We start from the raw sequence: 15,010 nt of genomic DNA on the forward strand, positions 1-15,010 counted from the left end.
CATGGTTTGAGTCTGTGGTCAACTGCAGATTCCACCATATCTTAGGGTCAAAATTAGTACCATTTGTGCAACTGATTTTCTATATCGGCGCTTAGCACGTGTAGAACGCACGTTGCTCAAATTTTGTTATTTAAAACGCTAAATTACACAGCTCACCGATGGTGCCGAACGAGAAAAGCTTCCCCCGAGGCGGGACACTCCACACCGAGGCCAAGGCCGCCGACATCAGTTCGAATATCGTGAGTATGCCCCGTGAAATCTCCAAGATCGCTGTACATACTTTGCGGTCCCACAGGTTTTTGGTGCCTCACAAAAGAAGGTGAAAAAGGCACCGAAGGTGAAAGACAATTTCCTGAGCGAGGAAACCGAGGAACAAAATGGCCAACTGGAGGCCTTCTCCGCGGAAACGCTCAATATGGACACGCTGCAGGAGGACATGCTGGTCATGGGAGTGGTCAAGGAGACGACAGCCACCGCGCTGCAGATCTCCTTGCCTGGCCGGATGTTCGCGCGCACCATGGTGGCGGATATATCAGAGTCCTACACGCGCGTGGCCAAGGCGGCCATGGGCGGCGACACCAGCGAGTACCACGACCTAAGCGAGCTGTTCCAGGTGGGCCGCATCGTCTACGGCAAGGCCATCAAAACAGAGAAACTGGGCACAGGTCGGATTAGCTTGCTACTCTCCCTCAAGCCGGCCGATGTGCACGGTAGCCTGCATCACAAGAGCATTAAGAAGGGATTCATCTTCTCTGGTGCTGTGGCGGAGATCCAGGAACACGGCTATGTTATCGAGTCGGGAGTACAAGGACTGCAGGCGTTCGTGCCGTGCGAGGAGCCAGCACAGAAGCTGCACGTGGGGCAGCTGGCATTCCTGAAAGTCAAAAGCGTTCATCACGACACCCACCAAAGCACCTGCACCTGTGTCCAGGTGGAGCAGGACCAGCTGCGCATCAAGAGCCAAAACGAGACGAATCTCGACTACATTCTGCCAGGCAGCATTGTGAAGTTTAAGGTGGCCAAGCACCTAAAGGACGGCCTCAAAGGCAGCATCATGAACGAATCCTTTAGTGCGTACATCAACGAGCATCACCTGACTAACGCTTTGGATACTTTGGATGCCTACGAGCTGAATGAGGATTACAATGCCCGAGTGCTCTACGTGATGCCCCTAACAAAACTGGTGTACTTAACTCTTAATCTAGATATCAAAACTGGAGTGGCAGCAGAAAAAGATCAGGATGATGAGGAACAAGAGGAGGAGCCCCTCAAGGTGGGTTCCGTGGTGGAGAAGGCCAAGGTCCTGCGCCTGGGCAGCGGTGGAGTGGTGCTGCTGCTTAACAAGAAACTTAAGGGCATTATCTCCTACGGTTCCATCAGGGGCAACTTTAAGGGGAACTATGACAAGGACGAAGTGTTATCCAAATACGGAAGAAAAACCAAGCATAAGGTTCGCATCCTAGGATACGATATCATCGAGTCCTTGTACTACTGCTCCGATGATCCCAACGTGGTCAGCGAAAAGCTGTACTGCCTGGAGGACATTAATGCCGGTGACCTGGTCACAGCGAAGATCTTCAAGAAGGACGACAAGATCAAGGGCTGGTCGGTGAGGATCGGCAAGGTCAACGGAATACTGGAACAGTTCTATCTGGCACCCAATGTCCGCTACGATGTGGGTCAGTCGTTGAAGTGCCGCGTCCTGGAAGTGAATGCCGAACGCAAGATCTGCTACGTGAGCAATCGTAGCGAGTATTTGGGCAAGGGAATAAAACTTCTGACTGATTATGCATCCGCTCACGTTGGAAACGTCTATGTGGGCACTGTGGTGCGATGTGAGGACAACTATGTACTCGTCAAGTTTGGCAATGGCATCAAAGGAGTCTTGCACCGGCAGAATCTAAAGGAAAAGAACTCCTTCTTCGAGGGACAAACAACCAAATTCCGCATTCTGACGCGTAACAAGGACCAAATCACTTTGACTCTGCCGGAGGACAAGTTCCAGCTGGGTGAGATCTGTCCCGTTGAGATAACCAATGCCTTAGATGCTGGACTGGAAGTTAAAATCACCTACGCCGCCGACGATGACGAAGAGGATGAGGACGGGAATCCCAAGCTGGAGGAGTTCATGGGCCTAATACCACTGCGATTGCTGTCGGATCACCTGGAGCTGCTGCACGCCCAAATGCGTGTTCATCCCGCGGGCTCCTACACTGAAGCGGCCTGCATTATGCAGAACATCTTCAGCTTACGAGATGTCCCCTACTTCAGTGGCCAGGTCACCAAGGACTGGCAATCGGTTCAAGTGGGAGACATAATACGCTCCTATGTGAAGCACGCCACCGAGCAGGTGGTGGACCTAATGGTGTGTGTCCGCAACTACAACAAGCCGGTCAAGGTTCACGTTAAGATGCTTCGTCTGAATGCCGTCAAGAATGCGCCCGTGGAGCTAGTTCCGGAGCAGCTACTTTTGGTGAAGGTACTCAGCAAGGAGGTGGAAACTAAGACGCTAACAGTGTCAGCCAAGCTTACGGATGTCTGGAGTGGGGATCTTAGTGATACTGCAAAACTGGTCGAAGGGTAAGTTCAAAACATGATCTTAATGAGTTCATTAATTAGATTTCCTCTGATTTTCATTACAGCTATTTGAATGAAGTGGCGCAAATAAAGACAGCCCTGGAGGAAGCCTCTGCTCCAATCGCAAAATACTCCGTTGGTGAGAAAATCAACGTGGTCTTTAAGGGCATCGATGCGACCTCCCATGACTGGGTATACACAGTGGAGGGCAATGCCAAGGTGTCCGCCCTGCTGCTCTCCAGTTTGGCCGGCACTGCCAAAGCTCCTGAGACGGGTAGCAAGCACGAGGCAGTTATTTTGTGGATCGACTACTCCAGCGACGTGCTACTCATCAGCAATAAGAAGCTGGACATTGCGCATATTTCACCAAGTGGCGAACTATCTACGAATCTGATCGGCAAGGCTGGCATGAAGGCCAAGGTGCTGCTGAAACTGGAGTCCGTAGCAGTGTGCTCGCTGAAGAAGGGCACAAACCCGTTGGTCATCTGTCCGATTCGGTTGCACGCCAACGATTTGGAGAACTCTGGAAGTGCCGAGCTGCGTCAAGGAGATTTCTGCAATATAGCCTTCATCCATGACAAGCTCCACATCGCAGTGCCAGAGACTGTTTGGCGCCTCTGGAGAGGAGTGAAGAGAACGGCGGACACAGAGGCTGCTCCTGTGAAAGCCAAGAAGGCAAAGGTAGAGGAGTCACCCAAACAGAAAAGGGCGACAATTGAGGAGACTTCAGCAAAGAAGAAAGACAAAGCGGAAGTTAATGCGGAACCTAAAACAAAAGTTAAAGCGGAAACTAAACCGGAAGTTAAACCGGAAACTAAATCGAAAGTTAAAGCAGAAACTAAAACGGAAGCTAAAGCCACACCCACCAAGCGAAAGGCAGAAGTGGTAGAAACAATTACCAATGGTCAAAAGAAGACGCAACCTCTGACCAATGGCGTTGTGAAAGAGAAACCCAAGCAGAATGGCAAGCTCTTCTTCGAGGATAAGACTCCAGCCAAGAATGCCAAGTCCGAGACACCAAAAACCAATGGAGAAGAAGGCAAGTCGCGTTTGCCCGGTGTGTCTAGTTTCTGGGAGGAGGATGTGAATCAATCCAAGGAAGCTTCCAGCGATGAAGACGAGGAGCTGAATGAGGCGGAAACACAAAAAAATGCAGCCAAGAAGAAACGGCTCAGCGCCAAGGAGAAGGCCAAGGCGGAGGTCAAGGAAGAGCAGCGACTGCGCGAGATCGAGGAGCGTAATGCCGATCCCAAGGCACGTCTGGAGACAATCGACCAGTACGAGCGACTTGTGATTGCCCAGCCAAACAACAGCATATCCTGGCTGAAGTACATTGCCTTCCTTTTGTCCAACACGGAGATTGAAAAGGCTCGCGACTTGGCTCGAAGAGCGATATCGACGATATCCTTCCGGGAGACACAGGAACTGAGGAACATGTGGAGCGCTCTGCTGAACATGGAACTCGTCTACAGCAACAACTTCGATGATGTGCTCAAGGAAGCCCTCAACTGCAATGATCCTTTGGAGATCTACATTAGCGTTGTAGACATCCTAAAGAGGAACAAGAAAAAGGACCGACTATCCACCGTACTGACCACAATCCTCAACAAGTATAAGACGGAGCTCAGGGTGTGGCCCGTGGCCGCCGAGGCGTACTTCTGGCTGGGCAAGTCCGACCAAGTGCACAATCTGCTCCAGCGCGCATTGCGGGGTTTGCCAAATCAAGAGCGTAGGTTTCATTTACTTCAGTTAAAATGTAACTGGTTTTAATGTTTACTAATCATTGCAGACATACCCTGCATTGTGTCCTTTGCCAAGCTGTATGCGAAGCACGATAACAATGACATGGCGCAGACGCTGCTCGACGATGTAGTAACTTCCTATCCCAAGCGAATCGACATCTGGTCGGTATATGTGGACATGCTAATCAAGGCGGGTCTAATCGATTCCGCGAGGTGAGTTTCATAGATTCCAAAAAATAAAGTGCAAGGATGTGTAATTTACTGACCGATTTCATTTCAGAAACGTTTTGGAACGTGCCGTGTTGCAAAAACTGAAGCCAAACAAGATGCAAGTCATCTACAAGAAGTATCTGCAGCTGGAAGAGAACCACGGCACGGATGCGACAGTGGCCAAGGTCAAGCAGCAGGCCGAACAGTGGGTGAAGAACTACGCCAAGGCGGTCAAGTAGTTCCATCTTGACCCCGCATTCTAGATTGTAAATTAGGATTAATGAGAAAAGTTATATAAAGTGTTTTTTCATGATACTTTATTCTAAAACTATTTTAAATGAAGTGTGATTCCGAGTGCTACCTTTAAATATATATGTATGATAGTACCTATATATTATAGAAATACATATAAAAAACGTTGCTTTGGCCATGACCCCTACACATAGAATGTAGGGCTGATGCCAATATTCAACTTAAGACTTGAACAATAATTGAACATATTCTCTGCCACGGTGTATGATGGATATGGGTTAACACTTCACGTTCAGGGCTACGGATTTGACGGATTGGATGTGGGACAATGACCGTAGCGGTGACACTGACATTACAATGAGAAGTGACGTGATTTACTCTTACATATTAATCAATAATAAGAAATAAGACGCTAGCAAATGTTACAATGGTTTGTTGATTTAGCAATTAGATTTAATTTATACATAAAACAGTCTGCGGTCACTCCTTGAAGATACCGCGCGCCTTGGCAGACGGCTTGCGCACCCTGCCTCTGCTGCTCACGTTCACCCGCTGGTCATCCGAGTCCACCGAACTACCCTCCTCGTCTTCCTCCTGGTCCCGCTCGGTGGAGGCCTGTGATCGCTCCTGGGAGCTGGCATGGGCATCGCCGTTGCGCATTCGTTTTCTCCGATGGGAATAGCCAGCCGCCGCTTCTTCCTCCTCAGACTGCTCATTGTAGCGCGGCCTCTTTTGGTTACGCCCGGCGCGCTGGTTTCCACCCCGGTTGGCACGACGACTGCGCGGCACAACATAGTCGTCATCGTCATCGTTGTCGTTCGCTATGGAGTTATTCGATGGCGGGCGACGTGTGCGCCGCAGCGGACGCTCCTGAGTTGTAGCAGATGAGGAGGAGGTTTTCGCCTTGCGCCTCGGACGACCATTGCTGGGCGAGACGTAGCTGGTCAGTGGCTGATTGTCTTCCGAGTCGGAGTCTTCATCCTCATCTTCGTAGCTCTGCGAGCTAGAGCCTCCATCAGTGCCCTCATCGGAGGCAGCTGCATCCTCTTCCTCGTGATCCTCGTCGTGCGAATTTGCCTGGCTAGCGCGTCCACGCAGACGTCTTGTGACCACGTTGCTTGTATTGTTGCTATTCGTGGTAGAGGTGGGTCGCCGGTGATTGGCTATGGCTGAGAGCAGACGCGAGTTTTCTAGCACATCCAAACTGGTATCTAACTCATCGGCGTTTCGTTGGTGGCGCGAAAGAATGCGACGCGGTGCCCTCGATGAGTTCACGTTGCCTAGGTAGTTGTGATCGTGGGTGGAAACCGCTGGTTGCTGTTCCGCCCGTGATGCTGCGGCCGAGGACGTTGTTGAGGTGGCATGAGAACGGGTCATATGGGTATTCCGTTCTGGCGGCGAGGCTAATCGACGGCGCAGGCTCAACGGATGAGGAGCCGCTGCTGCGGTTGAGCTAGATTTTGCAGGTGATTGATAATTTTCTGCAGGAAAAATGAGTTAGCTACCGTTTTATTGAATCGAATTTAAACTTACTTTGCTGATTGTTGGCCAGCGGCTCGTTGTCACTGTCGTCGTCATCGTCGTCACTCTGTGCTGGACGAACGACGGTGTTCCGGTTCGTGCGCAGCTGACGGGAAGGACCGGCAGCGGCCTGAGCCAAAGCAGCTCGACTGGTAGAGGGCACGTCGTCCTTTGTAGGTGTTGGCAGTATCTAAGGGTTAAGAAGGATATATTAGATAAGATGACTACAAGTTACTTAATGCGACGACTAACCTCCTCGGCTTCCTCACTGTCTTCTTCCTCTTCCTCCTCCTCTTCCTCTTCAATATCGCTGCCACGACCCCAATCCATTAGCGCCCGCTTGGCGCTCTGGCGCGTGGGTCTGATAACAGGAGAGTCCGTATCGGACTCGATGATGCGACCGTTGCGCACAGGCAGGTGGTAACTGTGATCGTTCTCGGCTCCTCTGCTTCCGTTGGCCCGAGTGTTCCGTGAAGGACTTTCCAGGCTGGAGTTGGCGGCAGCTGCGGCACTGGTACTCGGTCCATTGCCCATTGGTTGGGATCTGCTGCTTGCCGAACGGCCTCGACGTCCTATCTGGCTATCCTGGGTGCTCTCATCGTGTTGCGATTGAGAAGCTGCCTCTTCTGCGGAACTGCCCACCACGCGACGAGAACGACGTGGCAAACTGGGGCCAGGAGCAGCATTGGCTGGACTTTTGTTCAACCGTCGCCTCTTGCTGGAGTGGCCATTTGTCTGTCTGTTGCTGGACGGGCGTGTGGCACCAGGTCGTCGGCGACTGTTGCGCCCCTCGTTGGGATTGTAGCTATCTTCGGAATCGTTGACATTGGAGTCATCGCTAAGCCGTTGCCGCTGCCTTGCCCTGCGCGTGCGTGTCTGCTGGGGCGAACTATCATTGGATTGGGCTCTTTCCTCTTCATCGCTGGTGGCATCAGACGTGGCTTGCGCACTGGTTTCCTCCTCCTCTTCCTCCTCGCTACTACTGCTTTTGATTCGACGCTGTTGGGCGGCGGATGAAGAAGTCACGCGGTTGGAGCCAGATGAACTAGCATTTACGGCCACACCGTTTCGCCGACGAGAACGCCCTCTCGTCGATTCCTCTTCCTCCTCATCATCATCGTCTTCATCATCATCCTCCTCGTCCTCATCTTCACTGGAGTTTGCGGCTGGCAATCTTCTGGCCGCCGCTGTTGGATTTTGATTGCGGCGCGTGGATCGCTCCTTTTTGGCTCGCTTATTGGGACTGCTGCTGGAACCGCGTCCTCCACCACTGCTGCCTGATTTGTTTTTATTAGCGCGCCTGCATGCCGCCTTCCAGCTAGTGACCACTGTCTTGATTTGCGACTCAAATAGCGCACTGAGTCGCAAGGTCATGGCATAGATCTGAAAAGAATTGAAAACGTACAATCAATTAGTATTGGTTGCAAAACGGTTAAAAGTATTGGGTGGTAGAGAACGTTAGTATCACAGACTGGGAGATGAAAAACCTTACCGCTAGATTATCCTACATTAGATGATAGTCACGGAGATCGTCATTCATTTGGTTAGACATTATATCAAAATGTTTTGATGGGTTATACATATTTTTTAGATTGTTTTTGTTTTTTACATTTTTGATGGTTATGAGTTGGGGTGGTTAATTTGAAGATCGAGATTGAAGGCATGTTCACGGAAGGCAAAAGAAACGTAAGAATAGATGGATGAGCTTGCATTTGTGTCTACGTGAGTGAGTATGGGATGGGGTTACAACTTAAACGAAAAGGCAATAGCTGAGAAAGTGGATGGATATCTCAGTCTTGAAATGCAATAAATGACGATCTGCAACCGATCTGCCAATCTGCTCTCCACTCACCCGTGAGCGCTTGTTGGTGTTGTAGTTCTTTGAGTTTTGGAAGATCAGTCGCACATCCTTTGCAAAGTCCAACGGATCATCGTAGTTGCCGCCCAGCAGATCCTCCTTAACAGTGCGCAGATCCATTGGAGTAGCAATGATCTCCAGGTAGTCAGGGAAGTCGATGGTGTCAACTGGCTCGCGGAACGGCGCCGAATCTGTCCTCGCCCACATCAGATCAAGCAGTTGACGACAGTCGGCACGCCAGTCTCCTTCCGAGTGAATTCGAGTGGATCTAAAGAAGATTTTGTTATTGATCAATACTATTATATGCACCTAAAAGTGTAGCTCTTACCGCCTGGCTGAGGATACCCTTTGCCTAGCTGCTGCTGCAGCTGCTGAAGTAGTTGGTCCTGTGCTGGTCGATGGCACAACATCCGAATCAACCTCGTTCTCTGACTCGGACGAATGGTACACATCAGCGAGCTGATGATAAACAGCAGCCACATCTATCTCATCCGGTTCCCTAGAAGACGTATATTTTTAAAAAAAATTTACTTTTTAAAACTGCAATCCCATCACCCACCTGATGATACGCAGACAAAGATCTGTAACAATTCGCGAATGCTTGACGATAATGGCGTGCCGGCGATTGTACTGCTCCGCATTGGTAGCCAGGTAGCGCACATCGAACTGAGCTGAGGTTATGCGGCGGTAAAAGTGATTCTCAAAGCGAGACTTTATTGTGGTCAGATCGATGGGATATTCGATCAGATAAGCGTAGTCCGGATATATGTTAAGGTCGACGGGGGCCAGGAAATGTTCCGCTATAGAGAGACGCATAACCTATAAGAAAATAAATTAATATATAAACAATAACATTTACAATAATTAACACCCATTCTTACCTGTTCCAATCCATTAATAATTCGCCTGCAGGTGCCATCACGATCGCCTCTGTGCCATTCCTCGGACTTGGGCTGGTACAGAGTGGCGCGAATCTCCTCCGGCAGCACTGGAACAGCACCTCCCACTTCGTCGGGTACTCTTTGCTGGTCGATGGGTTCCATGTCCCAAGGACTCATAAACTCGTACTCCCCATTATCCCAGCGCACGCGGAAACACATGAAGGATGAGTCGGGGAAGTCAGCGGAGAGGGCGTGGCGCGATTCAATCTGGCCCATCCACCAACCGTCGACAATCATGCAACGAAACCGGTCACCAATGCTCCAGTTGCGCTGCACTGCAAGATCGAAGGTCTGGCGCAGCACTAGAAAGTCCAGAACGTCGGGCATGTCGTGGTACTTAATCTTAAACGTTGTCCCCGTCATGTTGCCCTCCTCATCGATGATGGCCAACTTCAAGCAACACAGTCGGGGTGGGCGGATTTCGTACTTGATTCCAATCACACGCACCAGCTCGTGGTCGCGGAGTGTGTGAAAGTTCCATGGCTCCGAGCTGTGCGACAGTTTGTAGACCTTTTTCAGGCGGACTGCATCCAAGTACTTTGCATGTCCTTGCCGGAAGTAGACCACCTCATCACCCATCTGGGGATAATAGGGCGCCTTTCGTGGAATCACCTCAGATAGCCACTCAGCTGGACGATACAGCTCCGGTATCTCACCGTTTGCATCTGTGGGCGGAAACAAAACAGTCTTGCGTCCAACCTTCCGGGCCGTAACCTGTCCACCTCTGGATCTGCCCGCTCGCTCATCATCGCTGCTGTCATCGCTACTGCGTGGTCGACGTGAGAGTGGCTTACGCTTGGATCTTTTTGGTGGTTCCAGATTCGGGCCAGGAGTATCCGCCACCCAGTCAGAGTAATCGGAACTGTCCGTTTCCGACTCATCGCTGCTGTCCTCTAGGTTTTCCTCCACATTCGAGTAGCTGGTGTCGCCGGACGAGTTGCTGGACACTTCTTCTTCCTCTTCCTCAGGCGGCGGCGCTATCTCATCGTAGCGCTCTGGCTCCTGATCTCGAACAGCGCGAGTGCGGTAAGCGGGCTGTGGCTGTCCGGCAGCTGGCTGGGCGCCACGTCTTCGTCCAGCTCTTGCGCCACCGCCATTGGCACGCGTGTTCCGCGGCCTGCCCACGCTACCCGGCTGCTGCGAAGATGCTGCACTGGCAGTGTTTATCATGATGGGTCGGCGGCGCATTTCGCGTTTGTACTCTTGCTTTTCAAACTGACCGGCAGAGTAAATAGTCTGCTTAAGGTTTTGCAACTGGGGATACTTCATAGGACGCACGTAAGTGCGACGGATGAACTTAAGAGGTAGCGCCTGTTGAACTTGTGCCTGGCCAGGATCGGCTACCGGTTCTGCTGGAGGTTGAGACGGCCCTGCTTGATCCTCAGCGGGCGCGGCAGCTGCTGCACCCCATCCTTGACGAGGCGTGCTCAAACGACTGCCCAGGACATTGCCACGAGAGGATTGCCGGCCGTTGGAGTCCGGCATTTGACGATTGGTCAAACGTTCGAATGACTGGTTGCCGTTGGTCGGATTGGCATCATTGGCATTGACATTAACAGACTGCCGATTGGCCAGGGCTGCAATCATGCGGTCGATATGGGAGTAGTTAGCTCCATGTGGTCCTCCAACAGGCACTGGGGGCAATGCTGCGGGCGGAGCTTCAACGGGTGCAGCAGCTATAGCAGCATCTCCTCCTGCACCTCCATCATCGATTACAACGCCATCCACGCCTACCGTAAGATTTGGAATCAATTGGTCCAGGCTGCAGCTCTCGCGGCCAGGCACAAATCGTTGAAACCTCGAAGGATGCGGGTTACCATCCGCATCGACCAGGAAAGGCGGGGGCATTAGATGCGGCATTATCTGTGTTTGCTCGTCAACCACATGGTGCTGCGCATCTCTTATTAAAGGTCGGAAATCCGTGTGAAAGAACAGCTCCGTGGGAAGCTAAAAGGTAAAATACATTTAGCTGTACCCTTTTCAATATCCTTCGACTCCCCAATCAACTTACCATTTTGTACTTTTCAATGCACACGCCCAAGCCAAAGATAAGGATGTGTCCATGCGAATCGGTGGCAGCTATCATTGTGCCATCCGGTGACCACTTCGCATCGAAGACACTGCCATGGCCTTGGCCATCGATGTCGTTCAGGAAGTTGGCCACACAAACGCCCTGCTCGATGTCCCACAGAAATACCTGGCCATCGTGGCCGGCGGAGAGCAGGACATGCTCATCTCTTGGGTTCGACTCAAGTACGTAAAGCTCATCCTTGTGCCCACGCAGAACACGATGCAGCTTGGCTGACTTCGAGTCCCAGATTTTAATCTGTTTTAAATGGGATTATTAACTATAAGTTCATGTTAAGTAACTTATAAGAGGTAATACTTACAGTAAAATCGTTAACGGCGGTGATGACATAACGGTCCGAGGCATCCCAGGCCACCATGGTTACCTTAAGCCTCTTTCCCTCCTCTGGCTCCGGACAGCTGTAATTTCAATACAAAGTTGTTAGTTCCCAGTGAATTGAATTCCATGCAAGTTAGCACTCACCTGGCCAGACGCTCCGTCATGCATAGTTTGGAACTTTTCCACTGCTGCGACTCAAACGTCCAGATGTGTGCGGTGCCGTCCTTGCTGCCTGAGATGAATCTCAGTCCACGATGCGACCACTGCACCGAGTCTACGGCATCCGTGTAAGCTTCCGTCTCCAATATCCGTTTCGGACCGTCCTCGCCCATCATATAGACGCGCACATGGTGATCGGCAGAGCCCGCGGCCAGGAAAATGCCGCCCGGCGAGAAGGTGGTACACATCATCTGAGCTTGTCCGGGCCGCAGCTTCTCGTGATACTGCGTTGGCTTCGGGGCAAACGTGATCTTTTGGCCGCGCGGCGTTGAGTATTGCCAGAAGGCGATGGACCCATCTGTGCTGGTGGTCACCAGATATTTAAGATCGCTCCGTGGCGACGGACAAAAGTTGACCGAAGTTATCATGCCCGTGTGAGCAGACAGTACGGCGATGGGTGAGGTGGTTTGCATGTCCCACACTCTGAGGATGTGATCCAATGACCCGGCGGCCAGCATCGTATTGTCCAAGTTAATGGCGATGTCTGTAATCTCGGATGAAGCGCCTCGCAGAGTGGCCAGCAGGCGGCCATCTGCCGCTGACCATATCTTGATGAGCAGATCATCGGCTCCGGTGATGATATATCGCCCTGTGCGGTCAAACAGCACACAGTACACCGAGGACAAATGGCCCACGGTGCGACGGAGCAACTTTGTCCGGCGATACAGGTCCGTGGGCACCAGTAGCTTGCGACGCACATCCCCGCCATGTTCCCGTCCAGTTAGAACGCGATCTTCGGAGATATAAATGGATTAGTCTCTGAGTTGCTCCTGAAACTCTACCTTGCAACTAACCTAAGTTGTGAGTCGGCTTCGTGAGGCGAGAATCCGGCAGCGAGACTCCATTGAGGCGGGTGCAGTAGTCCTTCAAGGTGCGATGGCAGTAGACGGTTTCCTTGGTTCGCAGGAGGTTCTGGCGCCCAGTACCCAACAGCGAGGTGATGCCCGGCACACTGGGTGTGAGCTCGCGATCCACCAGTGGACCCAGACGGCTGCATATTTCAAGCAAGTGATCAGCGCCAATGTGATTGTACTTTCGTTCCTGCGAATTCGAAATTAAAAGATAACGTCTTCCTATCGATTTGTCGATAACCCGTGCGATAACTTCAACAACATATGGTTGTCTCGTTCCCGCTCGCACAAGTCAAGGCAAAGTGGTGGTTGCTTGCATATGTCTGTGCGCATGGGCTTGTGTATGTGTGCGAAACCAAAATGTCGGCTGGCTGCAGCTAATTGCTAAAACTAAATTACAATGAATTTGTTAAAAAAAATTAAGATTTTTCAAAATTTGCAATTTTTATGGGGGTTTTAGAATTTTTTCGTTCGACTTGGACCTTTTACGAATTTTTGTTAATTTTGTTGTTCTTTTAATTAAATAATTGCTTACTTATTTGTTAATTTAACAGTCAGAATGATTGATGTCTTTAGTTGTAATGTATTTTTTAATTAACAACTCAATTTTGATGTACAACTTTTGTCTCTATCCCCTCACCCGATGACGTCACAAAGGGGCCCGCACGACAGAGATGGAAAATGCCGCAGCAGACACACACTTACGCAAGACTTAAATGCCGATCAAAAGGCATTAAACGATAACTTTGAAAAGCTAATTGATTAATTATGAAAACACTCACCAATTCCTCAAAGGTCTGCTCATGCTCGTTTCCCTGCCAATCGAGACGACGCGGCAAAACCTGGGAATCAAAAGGTGGTATATATATAGACGTGTGTAAATATATATGTTTGTATGCATGTATGACTCTTATCACTTGCACTCCGTGACGTCGACGATGACGTCGCGGGGCATCCCTATGATTCCAATTCTTTTTTCATGTTTTTCGCTTTTTTTGGATGGACTATATATTCATTCACGTGGCCCCAGCAAATCCACAATTCAGTCTGATTCCCAACTCTGAGACAAGCGGACGTACAAGTGGGTTTTTCGTCGTTCGCTGCCGGCAGCAGAAACAACAACAAAACCAAAACAAAGCGTATAAACAAACGCGGTTTTCTATTTTTTTTTTTGGCCCCCCTCCCTCAATTCGAGTCGGTAATATCTTTGCCCAAAACACTGCAGCAGCTCCATCAAAACTTACCTTCTTCTCCTCGAGTTCCCGGATCAAGACCTACAGTTGGATGGGAATTTAGTTTGAAAATTAGTGTAAATGTTTGTAAACAAAACGAAATTGCGCTCTTTTTCCGCGAAATTCGATGCCACAGCGATCTCGCGCGAGCGCTGCTTTCAACCCACCTTTGCCGTCTCCTCCAGCGGTCCCGCGGCCAGGAACTTGGAGATGAGGAAGTACAGCTCTGCAAGATAGGGAATTTTACGGGTTTTAGTGCAACAAGTTGTCGGAAACGCGCTCGCAGGGAGTCGCCAATATGCCAAATATATCTGGCCAAAGGGGCCCGTGCATTTCGCTTGGCCAAACGCAGTCAAAAAAACGCAGCCATTCGATTCGAAGGGCGAGCGAAACACAGACACACATTTCACAGAGTCAAAGGGGCTGCGTTTGGGGGCTTCAATGGGGGCACTCGCTACGCCAGCGGGCTGTACGCACCTGGCTTTAGATCATCACCGGAACTGGGCCGTCTAGTTTCCATTATTCATTGCGAATTGCAGCCTCGATTATGACAAAATTGCAGTTGCTTTCTTCTAAAATTCTTTTCGCAGCTTCTTCTTCCCGTGTGACACTCTATTGCCATTCGCCGCGAATGGCTTGCGCAGGCGTATCGATAGTTGGTGACGAGGCTCACGAGGTGGCTATCGACTGTCAGTCGACGGGGGCAATTTTCGTATTTGAATTTGTGAAGATGCCCCGAAATGCTTCGCAGGTTTCTATGATCTGAGATATTTACTTAAAATTGAGAATTTTAATTATAGTTAAATGGCCACACTCTTACAATTATGCAAATGTACTATATATGTGCAAAAGACTTTGGTCATTGTATTGGATTGAATTTGTACTTTTTAGTTAAGTTATCTTTGGTTGCTAAATGAATCAATAAATAGTTTACAATTATTCGCTTGTGATTTAACAATGTCTTTTAAGGGCATAAGGACATATGTACATAATAAATTAAAAGTAGTTGCATCATTTTATAAAATAAATAGATATTAATAACAAATGAACATTCCCTTTAATTTTCAAATTTTCCCATTGGTATCGATTATTTGGAAGTTTATTTGCACTTCATTCTGTGTGAATGGCAAGGACAATTTTTAAATATAAGGAATTTCATCTTTGTAATTATAATTATTACATAAATTACTGCAACTATTT

At 49.8% G+C, this 15,010-nt stretch overlaps 2 protein-coding genes across 2 annotated transcripts; one reads left to right on the forward strand and one right to left on the reverse strand.

Moving 5' to 3' along the window:
• Positions 1-71: 71 nt before the first annotated feature.
• LOC120452233 (protein RRP5 homolog) lies at positions 72-4,844 on the forward strand. Its single transcript, XM_039636359.2, has 5 exons — positions 72-239; positions 296-2,580; positions 2,643-4,306; positions 4,367-4,532; positions 4,600-4,844. The coding sequence occupies exons 1-5, from the start codon at positions 159-161 to the stop codon at positions 4,766-4,768; spliced, it is 4,365 nt and encodes a 1,454-aa protein (XP_039492293.1). The 5' UTR covers positions 72-158; the 3' UTR covers positions 4,769-4,844.
• On the reverse strand, positions 4,830-14,480 carry LOC120452232 (bromodomain and WD repeat-containing protein 3). The gene is made up of 15 exons (XM_039636357.2): positions 14,288-14,480; positions 13,978-14,036; positions 13,823-13,852; positions 13,361-13,420; positions 12,522-12,768; positions 11,653-12,460; positions 11,492-11,588; positions 11,113-11,427; positions 9,042-11,048; positions 8,720-8,979; positions 8,489-8,659; positions 8,155-8,428; positions 6,555-7,685; positions 6,315-6,492; positions 4,830-6,262 (listed from the first exon to the last, which is right to left on the reverse strand). Exons 1-15 carry the CDS (start codon positions 14,328-14,330, stop codon positions 5,262-5,264), a joined length of 6,681 nt encoding a protein of 2,226 aa, XP_039492291.1. The 5' UTR covers positions 14,331-14,480; the 3' UTR covers positions 4,830-5,261.
• Between the last annotated feature and the right edge of the window lie 530 nt (positions 14,481-15,010).

Source organism: Drosophila santomea, chromosome 3R (assembly GCF_016746245.2).
Source record: "Drosophila santomea strain STO CAGO 1482 chromosome 3R, Prin_Dsan_1.1, whole genome shotgun sequence".
Lineage (NCBI taxonomy): Eukaryota > Metazoa > Arthropoda > Insecta > Diptera > Drosophilidae > Drosophila > Drosophila santomea.

Excerpts from the sequence above, each read along its gene's own strand:
- LOC120452233 (XM_039636359.2), top strand. The coding sequence starts at position 159 with ATGGTGCCGAACGAGAAAAGCTTCCCCCGAGGCGGGACACTCCACACC. Across the intron at positions 2,581-2,642 it reads ACTGCAAAACTGGTCGAAGG|CTATTTGAATGAAGTGGCGC; the intron begins GTAAGTTCAAAA and ends TTTTCATTACAG. Across the intron at positions 4,533-4,599 it reads GGTCTAATCGATTCCGCGAG|AAACGTTTTGGAACGTGCCG; the intron begins GTGAGTTTCATA and ends ATTTCATTTCAG.
- LOC120452232 (XM_039636357.2), bottom strand. The coding sequence starts at position 14,330 with ATGGAAACTAGACGGCCCAGTTCCGGTGATGATCTAAAGCCAG. Across the intron at positions 11,049-11,112 it reads GCATTGAAAAGTACAAAATG|CTTCCCACGGAGCTGTTCTT; the intron begins GTAAGTTGATTG and ends TTTACCTTTTAG. Across the intron at positions 8,980-9,041 it reads TTATTAATGGATTGGAACAG|GTTATGCGTCTCTCTATAGC; the intron begins GTAAGAATGGGT and ends ATTTTCTTATAG.